We start from the raw sequence: 15,833 nt of genomic DNA, 5'->3' as shown, positions 1-15,833 counted from the left end.
ACTCCTCTGGCTGAAGACAGCTTATTGTCAGAAAGGTCAGGGAAGCTGCTCACTGGTTCATAACGTTTCACTAATTTAGACTAAACAAACACAAAGTTTCCCTCTGATAGGAGCGAGACGGTGATGTCACAGCGGCGGCTTTTTATGACAGCAGGATAAAACGTACCTTGGCCTTGTGAGGAGTCCTCATGTCCAGCGCTTTGACAGGGTGGCACACAGCCACGTACCTGTCCATGCTCATCACCGTCAGCGTGAAGGTGCTGGTGAACATGTTGTAGTAGTCGATGGACACCATCACTTTGCACAGAGTGTTCCCGAATGGCCAGAAGCCCAGATACAAATCAGTGCCCTGGAAACATCCAGAAAGCAGAGTCTGAGCGTGAATCACACAACTTATCCTGCTCAGGGTCACAGAGCCGGAGCTCCTAGAGGAACAGGTGGTTAACCTACAGAGTTTGCACGCGTGCAGATGATGTCGTACCTGGAAAGGTAGCGTAGCCAGAAAGAGCGAGTCGGCCAGTGCCAGGTTAAAGATGTAGATGTTGGTGGCTGTTTTCATCTTGGTGTACCTGAGCGAGAAGAATCAGTTCAGTCAGACACACAAACACACACCTCAGTGAAGCACCTGACAACAGCAGATAACCACCGGCCCCGCTGACCACTCTCAGTTCATCACTGTCACCAACCAATCAAAATCAAGAAGGGGAGGGACTTGTGGCAAATTTGTAAAAACATTTTTTTTAGTTTGTTTGATTTTTATTGTGGCAGATGAGGAGGAGCACTCGTTCCAGCTGTTCAGCAACCAGACTGCAGGAGGCACGCGTAGCCCTGTGACCTCCCACGGAGGCCGCGTGAATGCGAGCTTCAGTTTCAATGTGACATTTTCAAACTTGAACCGTCACGTGACGCACTTTAGTCACGTATGTGATTTTAGAGACAGCAGGAGGCGCTGTCAACACAGCCACGCCTAGAAGACAGGTTTGTAACCTAGCAACCCGCCTGAGCCTGTAAACAGCGCCCGCCGTAAGCCTGAGCCGAGCCTAAATCTAAAACCAGGTCTAAGGCGGCAGAAGAAGCAGTCGGGTGAGGAGCAAGATCTGCTTTTTTAACCTTAATTTAGGAACCACGGGGAGGATGGCAGACATCTGGGGTGTAGAAGGAAACACGAACAGAAGCACGCAGCGGAGAGTCATGTGACCTGCGTCTTATCCGAGCGCATCGGCTGCTGCAACTTTGAACCAAGTGTAGAAAACGCAGTGCAGTCAAACCTCCTCCCTGCCCCCAGCCGGTTTCACCCTCGCTCTCTCTCCTCAGCACATCCCCTTCTTTCTTCCACTCTTCCTCTCGTCTCCTCCTCTGCCTCCTTTCCTCTTCAGTCCTCTTATTGTTTCTCCAGCTTCGGTTTTATGTTCCTCGCTTCCTTTACATCCCAACATCTGTGTCTTTCACTCTTTTATGCTTTCGTGCCTCTCGTTGCCTCCCTCTGATGTATCCCTGCTGTACTCAGCCCTCTGACTCCGTCTCCACCTGCAGCTGACAGGAAGCCGCCTTTATTAAGTTAAAATCAGGTCTTAAAGGTCAAAACTGAGAGATGAAGATTCATAGAGAGCGGCTGAGAGAGGCAAAGGAGCGGCGACGTTCAGCCGTCACAATATTAATCCAGGGAAATCTTAATTTCTATTTATGTGCTTCTGAATTATTTCACCCTAAAAAAATGAATTTACTGCTCCACTTAAACACCGGCAGCCTCCGCAGCCAGAGAGGTGGAGGAAGCAGCTGCAGGTGCGTCAGGCAGGAGGTCAAACTTCCTGTTTTTGACTCTCACCATGGTCACGTTCGGTCTGCTATTATCATTATCATTTATTTTCTCCTCCACCTTTCCACTCTTGCTGCTCTTCACTGCTCCACCTCCCAGCTCCAATCAGCTGCTTTCATCTCTCGCCCGGTTCTTTCCTTCCTTCGGTCCTTCCTTTCTGTCTTTCCTTGCTGCCTCCTTCCCTGTGCATGCTGGAGTCTTGCCGGGAGCTCGGGAGTCTTCACACAGAATATTTTATGGTGTTCAGCTGAGCTCTCCGCCCATTTTCACATCGGGACCACATCTCCCCTCCTCTCCACCTCCACCTCCTCTCTCTTCTGTTGCTCTGTTGCTGTAGTTAAAAAACCCTGAAATGCTGATTATGAGTTCAGTGCTCGTGGGCACAAAGGAAGAGGAGAGTGACCGGTGAGGCCGGAGCTCAGAGAAGCGTCGGGCAGTCGTGTCTTCTCACAAACACACACGAACCTTTTTACAGCGTTTGCACCGAGTTTCATCAGCTCTGCTGCTTTGATGATTTACCGCAGGATTGTGTGCTTCACTGCAAAAGCACGCCGACAGTAAGAAACACAAGCACTGAAGACAAACGAGTCCTTCGTGCAGCGGATGCTTAAAGAGCGTCCCAAGACAAGATCCTCAGGAAGAAACAGATCCATCCTCTGCGTGCTGCGCAGAAATGATTCTTCATGAAAACCCTTCAGAATCAGGATGAAGGACAAAGATCATCATTCAGTCAGTCTGCCTGTCAGCAACACAACAAACTGCATCTCTCCATCACAGCTGGAAACTGACCAGAATTCCTCCCGGTTTCTCTTCATTTCTTTTGGTGCGTACATCTGAAGGTACCGGACGTCTGTAAAGGGATCCAAGCCCGACCCCTGAGGACGTCTCCGATGTGTTTAACAGTAATCCTGCTAACATCATGGTCCCGCGTCTGCCGGCCGGCCCTGCAAGGCTACATGTGTTTTTGATTACGCTCTCCCCCTTTCTCTCGCCACTCCGCCTGGGTGGAGCTTACTGCTCCCGCCCTTGGCCCACACACCTGTTGGCCTGCATTTAAGGCTGGGACGCAGGCAGTCTCATCGCTGGATGATTGTGCGACTGAGTGAGCCTTCAGTGAAGTTTTCTTGTGTTAATCTGTGCTTCTGTGTAACCGATGTCTTTTGTGTATAGTTTTCCCGGACCTGTGACCTACCGCCGTGTGGACGTGTGTTAGTTGTAGTGTGAAGTTGAGAGTGAGTGTGAGAGAGCTTCCCCTACCTGGATTTCCACCACCGTATATATTCTGCACCTGGTGACTGTGTAAATAAACTGTGGAACTGAACCCTGCTCTGTGCTTGAGTCCCTGCCATCACTTGTGACAACACAGCGACACACAGTCAGGTCAAATAAAGACCTGAAGAGGGTGAACACGAACCCTGCGACCTCAGTCGCTATCATCCATGACTGCTAATCTCTCACATCTAATTTGTCTATATGATACCGAAAAACGGTGAAAAGCTGTGACATTTCCACGAACCTGTCTTCAGTCCAAAAGCGTGACCCTGCTTTACGTGAAGCCTGTGCAGCAGCAAATGTGCAGCAGCCTCCTCGCCATGACGGCGCCCTTCTCCTGCCTCTCTGAGGTCCAGCTGAAGCTTCTGTGTGATAAATGAAGCGCTCACACAGACACTGCTGCTGTGTGTATCCCTCATAATCCTGAAACGAACACTTGATCCTGTTAGCGTTCTCTGTGCGTCTGCACTTAAGGAATCTCCAAAACAAGCATGAAATATTTAAGCATCCATCACAGAGGCTTTACTGCCTCACGCCTCCTCTCAGCTAATTCCTCAGCTCTCACTCTAATTGTCTCCTCACCACTTCTGTGCTCCTCGGAGCCAAGCTAATCCAGCACGCCGCCTCTCACAGCTCCGACCGCGGAGGTCGCTCAGGGCGGGTTGGATTCCTGCTGCACGCCCATCCACCACCCCAAACTCCACCTCCAGTCAGGAGGTGGAGTTTGGATGCAAACTAGAGAAATGCATTTAAATAAACGATCTGACACTTCTGTTAGGAAATTACCTCATTCGTGCTTTATCGATGATTACACATCTGTGTTGTTTAAACTTCTCCCCAACTCTTTAACTGGTCACGTCCTGTTTGTGCCACTTTTTTTTAATCGGCAGCTTTTCTTTGTCTCGACTACTGGGCAGAGGGAGGTCTTTGGTACTGACCTTCAACCGTTTAATACATTTTGAACATTTATAATGTGAGTTTGTGTATCTTCTGTGCTGGTGACCCACCTTCTTTCTCTACGACAGCTACGAGCACAGGCAGAGGCTCTCTCAGCTTTCTGCAGACGATATGTCTGCAATGGTTTATCCAGTGATCCAGATCAGCATTCAGCCGAGAGTGAAGCACCACAGATGAGAACTAACACCTCCAATCATGGTGACGGCTCCATCACAGTTCATGAAAAAGGGGTCAGGAGGAGTGGGCGAGTTCAGGTATCTCAGGTTAATGAGCGAGAGGAAAGAGAGGTGTCTGCTTAGACCACTGAGGCAGAAGATGGATGAGAAAGTGCCAACTCAGGGTGGGATCACACCTGAACGCTTCCTTATAAACATTCAAAGCTTCTCTTAGGCTACACTAATCCGAATACATTTGAAAACAGCGTTTTCATCTAAAAACGCTCCACACTATTGTTTTTAATCATTTCCAAACACTTGTTCATCCACAATGAAACGGTCGAAAACGTTGCAGTCCTGCGCATGCGTACAACGCAAGAAGATTCGGCCTGCCTCATTTCTGTCTGCCGCTTATTTACTTTCCGGCTCGTTGAAACGTCGCGGAAGAAAATTGAGGAAAAGCACCGAGTTTGTTAAATGGACTAACGATGAGGTGGAGTCGTTGCTGCGAGTAACACAAAAGTACAAAGTTGCAAAAGCGAGTGAGAATTAAAGAATTTGACAAAGAGCTGTCTGCAGCACGTACAGACTGCCCTATTAATCTTTAATAGGGCTGTCAAACAAAACAACTGCTGTGTAATGCCATCTTAGTTTAATTGGTCACATGACTGCATCACATGATAAAATGTGTTATCGTTTCCATTTCAAAAGTATCTGCTTTCCTTGACCGAAAACGCCGTCTCAGTGTGGACGGAAGACATGGCCTTATCCAGAGGGTGGGGGGTACACCTGGACAGGTCACCAGCAGCAGACACAGAAAACCATTCACCTCTATGTTTTTTAAATGTCACTGAATGAAACTGTGGCCTCGGTGCTGTGATTGATGACAGTCTTTCCTTTAAGTCACCAGCTATTAAACTGAGGCTGAAGTTCATCATGTTTCTCTTTCACTTCAACAAAAGACTCGTTGCTGCCACTTTTTGACCTTTCCTGGATCGCGGTGACATCATTTACACGAAAGCCTATTTCTGGTTGACTGCCCTCTGATTTATCAGAGTACATGTCACACAGTTTGGTGACAGAGTGCACTCTCAAGACATCATCACGTTCGTCGTTCCATCGGTTCGTGCAGAGCTCAGGAAGAAGGCGTTGTCCTTCTCTGCTCCGTCTTCATGGAAGACGTTACAGAAGCACCTGAAGCTCCTCGATTTCACAGACTTCCAACGACGTACAAATGTTTTTGTGAAAAACTTGTCTTTGATACGACTGTGTACATTTTATTGTTGTCTGTTTGTGTGGAACAAGTCTCTCTGGTACATGACACACTGAGTCTCAATGGGACTCAGTTAAGCTAACCCCATTAAGTGCATGTGTTTGGACAGTGGGAGGAGCCTGGTGTACCTGAAGAGAACATAAACTCCACCCGGAAAGCCAAGATGGAGGACGACCAACAGTACTAACCACCGCGGTTAAACCACGTGGTTAGTACGTGCTGTTGGCTGACTTGTGACTGGACGATAATCAGTGATCAGCTTTGGTTTTCAGGTGTTCTTTAGACTGCCCCAGTCTGTTCTTCATTGTGCTGAAGACCGCCAGGCGGAGGGACCCGCCTCCTCGCTCCTGTTGCTTTGGCTGCTCATTGTTGTACTAATAATAAAGGAGACTTCTTCTGCGGTGCCATCGGAGACAGAAAACATCACACAGCCATAAAGCTGATGGAAGTGTGACGAGCATCCTGCCTTCTGCTCTATTAATAATTCACGTCGAGTCAAATTAGAGCAGCTGGAATAATTCAAACCTCTGTGTTTTTGTTGGTTTCCTCTCTTTGATTGCTCGGTTCTCTCTTGCTGCTCACCTTCATATTTCCTCTTCACCTTTCTCCTTTATTTGCATGAGCCCATTATCTTATAATTAATAAATGCAATTAGACCTGTGAACCTTTCAGCAGACACACTCGCAGCAGATAATGAAATGTGCTGCTGCGCGGCGAATAAATGACGACGATGATCGGATCTGCACACAGAAGATGGAGCCCGACCTGTCGTGGTGCGAGACGCTCTTCCTGTAGATGTCCCTGCGGTGGTTCAGCTGGAGGACGAGGCTTTGCCCGAAGCTCCGATTCAAAGCCTCGGCCAGCTGAGGGTTGATGGTACTCAACCCCAGTCTGCTTCACCTCCACTCCCATCATGAGTCACGAGTGCACGCAGACACGAAGGGCTGCAGTGAGTCATCGAGCAATTCCAATAATTCAATTAGAAAACACAAATTCTTTGCTTCGTTTAACACGCGGCTCTGTAGCGATACTGTCACCGTGGAAACGTGAGCGTTTCACAGACTGACCTGCAGAGAAATGTTTTCAGGAGCAGTGCACGCATGAAACGATTACGCCCACGCACACCGGCGCGTTAGCATGGAGGCAAAGAGGCGGAGCATCCCCATGACGCTTAGCTCAAGTTCCTGTGACCAACATTAAACCTTCACTGCGGTAAAGCTAGCAGGAGTCAGCAAACTGTGCCGTGAAAAAAAGCAAACTCTGTGGCTCCGCCTCTAAGGTTGGCTGATAGTAAACACTTTCCAACCGACGACAGGCGATATATTCACACAGGTGACTTTTTGATGGGCGGGGCGATGTAATCATGCACGGACTGATTTGTGCGTTTAAAATTTATACATTTTGTTTGGAGGGAATTTTTGACCTTCTTTTCTTGTTTGTTTCCATAGTGATGTAGATACTTACTGGATTATTTATTTATTTATTTGAGATGTGAAAAACATAACTTTAAATCAGAGGGGTTTTTTATGTTCGCCCGAAGATACATTTTGATTTTTAACTGAATTTTTGTTGAATTGTGTATTTGTTCTTTGGTTGAGTGTGTAAGACAAACACAGTTAGAGTGGAAATAAGAAGCCAGTTTCTCTTTGCCTCCCTCCACATCACTGTGGGTTTTTATCCAAATCAAATGCAGCCCTAATTTCATCACGTAAAGGCACCGTCTAGACCTTAGACTCAACAACACTCTGACCCAGTGACAGTCAGCAACAACACTTGGACCTAATGATAGTCGGACCTTCATCATGTTTGCTTCCTGTTTCTGAAACTTGCTTCTGGGCAGGAGGACATTGATTTATTGATTTTATTGATTAACATTCAAATTCAAATCTCAGTGAAAACAGTGAAAAACAAAACAAAACAAACAAACAGTGAAAACAGAACAAAAATCTACCATAAAGAAAGAAAGCATGAGACAAGGCTAATCAAAAGGTATTGGCTGAAGCATTTGCTTATTACGCCAACCCTTTTCACAAAATATTCTTTTTGTATGCAGCTCCTGTACACAGGGCTTGAAGAAAATAATAAAACAAAGCAAAAACCAAACAAACAAACAAACAAACAAAAAAAAAAACAAAAACAAAGAAAAAAAAACTTCCCACCTTAGATAAGTAACTACATCAAAGCAAAAGAATCAAGAGGTTGTTTTTTTTTCTCCTTTTTGCTCTTTTCATTCTTGATATATATATTTTTCTATTACTCTATTTTTAAACATGTTTTTAAACAAGGAAAATGAACTACACCTTTTTAAATCACTGTCATAACTATTCCACAGGTTACCTCCTCTAACAGAAACACATCTCTGCTTTATATTTGTCCTCATCTTGTTTTCCTTAAAGAAATCTGTTCCCTTAAGTCATATTGACTCTCTCTGACTTTGAACAGCTTCTGAGTACTGCGGCAAAGCAAGTTATTTTGTGCTTTATACATTATCTGTGCCATTTTATATTCAACTAAATCATAACATTTCAGGGTATTCAGATTAATAAACAAAATGTTAGTTGGTTCTATATAGTTTGATTGGTGTATAATTCTTATAGCTTTTTTTTGTAACTTGAAAATATGAAGAGTGTTCGTTTTATATGCATTACCCCATATCTCCAGACAGTAAGTCATATATGGAAGCAACAGAGAACAATAAAGTGTGTATAATGATTTTTTGTTCAGGACATGCTTTGTTTTATAGAGAATATCAATGGTTTTTGACATTTTTGCTTTCACGTGGTTTATATGAGACTTCCAGCTCAGCTTATCATCAATTATCACTCCAAGAAATTTATTTTCGTACACTCTTTCAATTTCAATTCCATTAACCCTGATTTTAGATACATTTTTCATTTGTCTAGTGCCAAAAATAATCAATTTTGTTTTCTTTATATTTAATGATAACTTATTTACATCAAACCAGTTTTTTAATATATTTAACTCCTTTTCCGCTGCAGTCAGAAGCTGTTCTAGGTTTTTACCTGAGCAGTACAGAGTGGTATCATCAGCAAACAATACACATTTTAACAGTTTGGAAACACTACATATACCATTTATATATAATATGAATAATTTAGGGCCCAGCACAGAGCCCTGAGGAACACCACAAGTTACCTTCAACTGCTTAGATTTTACATTATTGAATTCGACATATTGATATCTTTCATCCAGGTAACTTTTCATCCACTTGTATGCTATCCCTCTTATGCCATATCTCTCTAGTTTATTCATTAATATAGAATGATCAATTGTATCAAACGCCTTTTTTAAGTCTATAAAAACACCAACAGTATATTCCTTATTATCTATTGCATTAGATATCCCTTCAACAAGTTCCATCACTGCCATTGAAGTGGACCTTTTCACTCTAAAGCCATATTGGTTATCACTTAGGAGATTATGCTTCTCAATATATTTATCAAGTCTATTAACAAATAACTTTTCTAAAAATTTTGAGAACTGTGGGAGTAGTGATATTGGCCTATAATTGGTAAACTGACATCTCTCTCCGTTTTTATGGATTGGAATAACTTTTGCTATTTTCATTTGTGAGGGAAACACACCAGTTTGAAAGGACAGATTACAAATGTATGCGAAAGGTTGCACTATATATTCTATAATATATAGTGCGACTTCTACTGCCGTTTTGACGAGCCATCAGGCAGCCTTCACGCCTCCAACGACCCCAACAATAGAGACACTTTGGACACTAATTCCCCCACCTCTCCCCCCTCCATAGAGCCATCACCACCTTCAAACTGTTCACCTACAACACCCCCCTCCTCACCCCACACAAAAGAGGATTTCACACCACCTCCTCCCACCACAACTCTTCATATTCATGAAGCAGATGTGAGGAAGCAGTTTAGGAGTCTGAATGCTCGGAAAGCTCCCGGCCCAGACGGTGTGTCTCCTGCCACCCTCAGACACTGTGCAAACGAGCTGGCCCCAGTGTTTTCTGGCATTTTCAACTCCTCACTGCAGGCATGTCATGTGCCTGCCTGCTTCAAGTCCTCCACCATAATCCCTGTCCCCAAGAAACCTAGGATCACTGGACTAAATGACTACAGACCCGTGGCTCTGACATCTGTGGTCATGAAGTCTTTTGAGCGCCTGGTTCTCTCCCATCTCAGGACCCTCACGGCCCCCCTCCTGGACCCCCTGCAGTTTGCATATAGAGCCAACAGGTCTGTAGATGACGCCATCAACATGGCCCTACACTTCATCCTGCAGCATCTGGACTCCCCAGGAACCTACGCCAGGATCCTGTTTGTGGACTTCAGCTCTGCCTTCAACACCATCCTTCCAGACCATCTCCGAGACAAGCTTTCCCAGATGAATGTGCCTGATCCCATCTGCCGGTGGATCACTGACTTCCTGACGGACAGGAAGCAGCATGTGAGGCTGGGAAAGAATGTCTCGGACTCCCGGACCATCAGCACCGGCTCCCCTCAGGGCTGTGTTCTTTCTCCTCTGCTCTTCTCCCTGTACACCAACTGCTGCACCTCCACCCACCAGTCTGTCAAGCTAATCAAGTTTGCAGATGACACCACCGTTATTGGACTCATCTCGGACGGGGACGAGTCTGCCTACAGGAGGGAGGTTGAACGTCTGGTGTCCTGGTGCAGCCACAACAACCTGGTGCTGAATGCCCAGAAGACAGTGGAGATTATTGTGGACTTCAGGAAGCACACAGCTCCACTCCCCCCCATCATCCTGACTGATACCCCCATCACCTCTGTGGACTCATTCCGCTTCCTGGGTACCACCATCACCCAGGACCTGAAGTGGGAGCCCACCATCACCTCCGTCATCAAGAAAGCCCAGCAGAGGATGTACTTCCTGAGGCAGCTGAAGAAATTCAACCTGCCAACACGGACGATGATGCAGTTCTACACTGCAATCATCGAGTCCATCCTCACCTCCTCCATCACCGTGTGGTACGCTGGAGCCACTATCAGGGACAAACAGAGACTGCAGCGTGTTGTGCGCTCTGCTGAGAAGGTGATTGGCTGCAGACTCCCATCTCTGCAGGACCTGTACACCTCCAGGACACTGCGGCGTGCAGCTCGGATCTCAGCTGACCCTTCTCACCCTGGACACAGTCTGTTTTACCTGCTCCCCTCAGGCAGGAGGCTCCGGTCCATTCGCACCAGAACCTCTCGCCATAAGAACAGTTTCTTCCCCTCTGCTGTTGGACTCATGAACAATAACCATATGACTGTCCCCGCCACTAACACATGACCCTACGCTGTGTTCACTGCATCATTCCATGTTTGGCACTGATCACCACCTGCACTCATGTATATATCTTTCTACGTAGCACTCTTAATTCTTATTCTCATGTATATATCTCATGTATATCTCATGCACATATCTTCCCACGTAGCACTTTTAATTCTTATTCCTACTTTTATTTTTTCATGTCTATTTAAGTGCTATTTATGACACTATGTTTGCACTGAAGCACCGCAGCAATTTCCTAATGTTGTAAACCTGCTCAACATTTGGCAATAAACCCCATTCTGATTCTGATTCTGATAATACTTTTAACTAATATCATGTCAATACCAAAACAGTCAGTGGACTTTTTATTTTTAAATGTCTTCACAATGTTAATTATTTCTCTATGAGTTGCAGCACCAATAAACATGGAGGACACATTCTGAGTAATATGTTTATTTAGGTCGTTATTATTTCTTGACTCTGGAATTTCTTTTGCTAAATTAAAGCCAACATTTACAAAGAAATCATTAAATTAATTTGCAATGTCTTTAGTTTTATCAAGCACAATATCTTTATCTTTTTTGAAATAATCTGGATAATTCTTATTTTTTGAGCCCTTTTTGATTAGACTGTTTAATATCCTCCATGTTTCTTGTGTGTTACTTCTACTTTGCTCCAATAATTTGTGGTAATATTCTTTCTTACTTGTTCTTATAATATTTACTAATCTATTTTTATATAACTTGTACTTTATTTCAGCATCTTTTGTCCTCTGTTTTATGAATCTCTTATATAGATTATTTTTCTTTTTACATGCATCTTCTATCCCCTTTGTGATCCATGGCTTATTTGATCTGTGATGCTTTCTAGTGATTTTCATTAAAGGACAGTGTTTTTCATATAGTGAAATTACAGTTGATAAGAATGCATCATACGCACTATTTGAATCTTCATTTGCAAAAACCTCATTCCAATTGTGTTCCTTTAAGTCCACCTGGAGGGCAGCAATGGCTCTTGTTGTTCTATGTCGTATCATATCAAATATTTGATTCTTTTGTTTAGTTTTAATCCCAAAATAATTTTGAAAAATTGCAAAAACAGGAAGATGATCGCTTATATCAGTTATAAGAAGTCCACCTACTATTTCATGGTCAATTTTATTTGTGAATATATTATCTATCAATGTAGCTGTATCAATTGTTATTCTACTTGGTTTTATAATTACAGGGGAAAGGGAGTTACTATACATTGTATTTATGAAATCTGTTGTTTTCTGATGTCCATTTGGGTTTAGCAAATCTATATTAAAATCACCACAAATTATTTGCACTTTTTTATCATTTAGGTTGCTAAACATAGCAGCAAGTTTTTCATTGAATATCTCAAGGCATGAACCTGGTGTCCTATAGATGCAACTTATAATTATATTGTTAGCTTTTTCAACATGGATTTCAATAGTGACACATTCCAATACGTTATCTATGGTGCTTGACATACATTCAATCAGACTACATTTCAAAACTTTATCTACATATAAAGCAACACCGCCTCCTTTTTTATTCACCCTGTTCATTGTAAATAATTCGTATCCTTCCAGTCCCATTTCACTAACTTTCTCATTATCGAGCCATGTTTCTGATATTGCAATTATGTTAAACTTTTTTAACTTACTTAAACATTCTGTAATTTTAGAAAATTTTTTATACAGGCTTCTACTATTGAAATGTATGACCGACAATGCATTTGCCATTTTAATATTCACATTGAATTGGTCATCTGTATAGTACTCACAAGTATTATTGGTGTTATTGTAGAAGTGGGTATCTGGGTCAATGTTACTTTCAGGGTCATGCATGTTGTGCTCTGCATAGTTAAACGTTTTGAAGTTCGTTTTCTCAGTGTGTGTGGCAAAATAACCACCTTGACAGTCCTTTTCATAATCAAAGTCTTCCTCTTCAATATCTCCGAATGGAAACCTATAATCTGTGTCCAAACTTGTCATTTATGTGTTTTTGTTGTTGTTGTTTCCATTGTTTTTGAGCCATAAGGCCAGAAACACTTTCCATACCCATTGTTCATTATCCAATCGTCACTTTTCCAATAGATTCCATAGCAGATTCCTGATTATTTATATTGCTCTAAGTCTTTGAGTTCTCTTATCATCACAACTTTCGCTTCTTTGGGATTGCCATTTAGTCTTATCATTACGTTGCAGTTCATCGTCCATGTCGCTTGTATCTTATTTTGTTTTCTCAGGCTGCGTGCCTGTCTTGCAATTTCAGCAGTCTTTTTCGTTAAATGTTCATTTAAATACACACCAGTCCCTTTTAGCTTCTTACCCTGTTTCAGTAACTCAATCTTTGTTTTGCGACTCACAAACCGAAGAATGATTGCTGGCTTTGTTTTACTGTCTTTTCTGGGGAGCGTGTGGCATGCTGCAATATGATGGCTCTGAATACTTACATTCTTCGTTTGAAGGAATTTTATCACTTGCTGTTCAAGCGTTTGCAGCTCCTCTGCCGGGGCATCTTCACCGTCTTTACCTCCGCCAGCTGTTACTCTGGCGTAGGTTCGGTGTTGCGTCTCCAGACCACTTATGACTAAATCATCCATTCTTGTGTATTGTTCAAGGTCCTCGATTCGCCGTTCCAAGTCGTCTATTTTCTTGTCCTTGTCCTTTATGAGGTTTTTTAGTTGTTTTATTTCATCCATTAGGTCATGTAGCATACCTTGTTGTTTAGCCACTTTGCTCAGTTCATCAGACATGAAATTAAGCGATTTCCTAATCTCCTCCAACTCCTCTTCAACTCCTGGGTTAGCTTTTTTAGGTGGCATTTTGAAAATGGTGAGATTAGTATTTCCTTGTGATGGCCCGTTGAAGTCACTGTTGATTTACTTGTTGGTGCCTTGCTAGAGGAGCCTGGGCCCAGTGGCTGCTGGAGGATCCTGGGCCTGGTGGAGCAGGAGGATCCTGGGCCTAGTGACTGCTGGAAGAGCCTGGGCCTGGTGGCTGCTGGAGGATCCTGGGCCTGGTGGCTGCTGGGAGAGCCTGGGCCTGGTGGCTGCTGGAGGATCCTGGACCTGGTGGCTGCTGGAAGAGCCTGGGCCTGGTGGCTGCTGCAGGATCCTGGGCCTGGTGGCTGCTGGAGGATCCTGGGCCTGGTGGCTGCTGGAAGAGCCTGGGCCTGGTGGCTGCTGCAGGATCCTGGGCCTGGTGGCTGCTGGAAGAGCCTGGGCCTGGTGGCTGCTGCAGGATCCTGGGCCTGGTGGCTGCTGGAAGAGCCTGGGCCTGGTGGCTGCTGCAGGATCCTGGGCCTGGTGGCTGCTGGAAGAGCCTGGGCCTGGTGGCTGCTGCAGGATCCTGGGCCTGGTGGCTGCTGGAAGAGCCTGGGCCTGGTGGCTGCTGGAGGATCCTGGGCCTGGTGGCTGCTGGAAGAGCCTGGGCCTGGTGGCTGCTGGAGGATCCTGGGCCTGGTGGCTGCTGGGAGAGCCTGGGCCTGGTGGCTGCTGGAGGATCCTGGACCTGGTGGCTGCTGGAAGAGCCTGGGCCTGGTGGCTGCTGCAGGATCCTGGGCCTGGTGGCTGCTGGAGGATCCTGGGCCTGGTGGCTGCTGGAGGATCCTGGGCCTGGTGGCTGCTGCAGGATCCTGGGCCTGGTGGCTGCTGGAAGAGCCTGGGCCTGGTGGCTGCTGGAGGATCCTGGGCCTGGTGGCTGCTGGAGGATCCTGGGCCTGGTGGCTGCTGGAAGAGCCTGGGCCTGGTGGCTGCTGCAGGATCCTGGGCCTGGTGGCTGCTGGAAGAGCCTGGGCCTGGTGGCTGCTGCAGGATCCTGGGCCTGGTGGCTGCTGCAGGATCCTGGGCCTGGTGGCTGCTGCAGGATCCTGGGCCTGGTGGCTGCTGGAGGATCCTGGGCCTGGTGGCTGCTGCAGGATCCTGGGCCTGGTGGCTGCTGGAAGAGCCTGGGCCTGGTGGCTGCTGCAGGATCCTGGGCCTGGTGGCTGCTGGAAGAGCCTGGGCCTGGTGGCTGCTGGAAGAGCCTGGGCCTGGTGGCTGCTGGAAGAGCCTGGGCCTGGTGGCTGCTGGAAGAGCCTGGGCCTGGTGGCTGCTGGAATGCTAGTCTTTGGTTAAAGTCCACCATCAAAGCTTTCTGACTGAAGGCTGAGCAGCTGATGGCCCGAGCTCTGCTGATGGTGAGTGGCCAGTGAAGCAGCAGCTCTTAATGTATGACAGGACAATTCAAAGTGATTTGATGTTTGAACAAGTAAAGGTAAACGGAAACAATGAACGGTTTGATGGTGCTTGTTCTTCGAAGGCTGTCCTCGTCTCTGTGGTTCTCTCAGACTTCATTTCTCTCTCTGCTTCCTCTGATGATTCTTTAATCCACTGAGCCGTTTGGCTTCAAATATTAATAATCACTGAATTATTCACACTACCACTGTGTGTGTGTGTGTGAGGAAACCACAGAGACTGAAACGCTCTTGAAGAAACTTTGATTCTAAATGTTTTGTGAGTTTTTCTCTCTGTTCTCAGCTGCTCAGACTCCACCAGCAGGTGTTCCAGTTATCAGTCATGGATGTGATTACATATGATCACAAATCATTCTTCCAATACTCACATGGCTTGCTCCACTTCTGTTTCCTTTGGATAAAAGTAAGGAAAGAAAGCAGCACTCTTACATTTATCTTCTATTGACAAACTCAGGGTTACGGACTGGAGGAGGGTGTAGTTAACATCCACCTGCTTCTAAAGAAAGGAGACCTGTCAACAGTACAGCCTCCCCGTCACCCCAAGTGCTGGCCTGGTGGTGTTACCCACCCGGTGGTGTCACCTGGTTCTGACTTGGTGGTGTCACTCGGTGGTGTCACGCGGTCGTGTTACCCACCCGGTGATGTCACCTGGTGCTGACTTGGTGGTGTCACGCGGTGGTGTCACCCACCTGGTTGTGTTACTTTGACACGTTGTGACTCACCCGGTGGTATCACCCGATGGTCTCACTCCGTGGTGTCACCCAGTGGTGTCACGCGGTGGTGTTACCCACCCGGTGGTGTCACCTGGTGCTGACTTGGTGGTGTCACCCGGTGGTGTCACTCGG

The 15,833-nt window shown here is 45.7% G+C and overlaps 1 protein-coding gene across 1 annotated transcript in view; it reads right to left on the bottom strand.

Annotated features, from left to right (window-relative positions):
- oprl1 (opiate receptor-like 1) overlaps positions 1–15,833 on the bottom strand; it is a 73,572-nt gene that overhangs the window by 18,413 nt on the left and 39,326 nt on the right. Inside the window, exons 3-4 of the mRNA XM_026154987.2 lie at positions 482–569; positions 167–349 (exon numbers count right to left, since the gene is read on the bottom strand). Coding sequence (XP_026010772.1) covers positions 167–349; positions 482–569 — 271 coding nt within the window. The remainder of the gene's footprint in view (positions 1–166; positions 350–481; positions 570–15,833) is intronic.

The sequence above is a fragment of the Astatotilapia calliptera genome, chromosome 20 (assembly GCF_964374335.1).
Source record: "Astatotilapia calliptera chromosome 20, fAstCal68.1, whole genome shotgun sequence".
Taxonomy (NCBI): Eukaryota; Metazoa; Chordata; class Actinopteri; order Cichliformes; family Cichlidae; genus Astatotilapia; species Astatotilapia calliptera.
The sequence above is the reverse complement of the archived record's forward strand: the minus strand, read 5'-3'. Positions and strand labels throughout refer to the sequence as shown.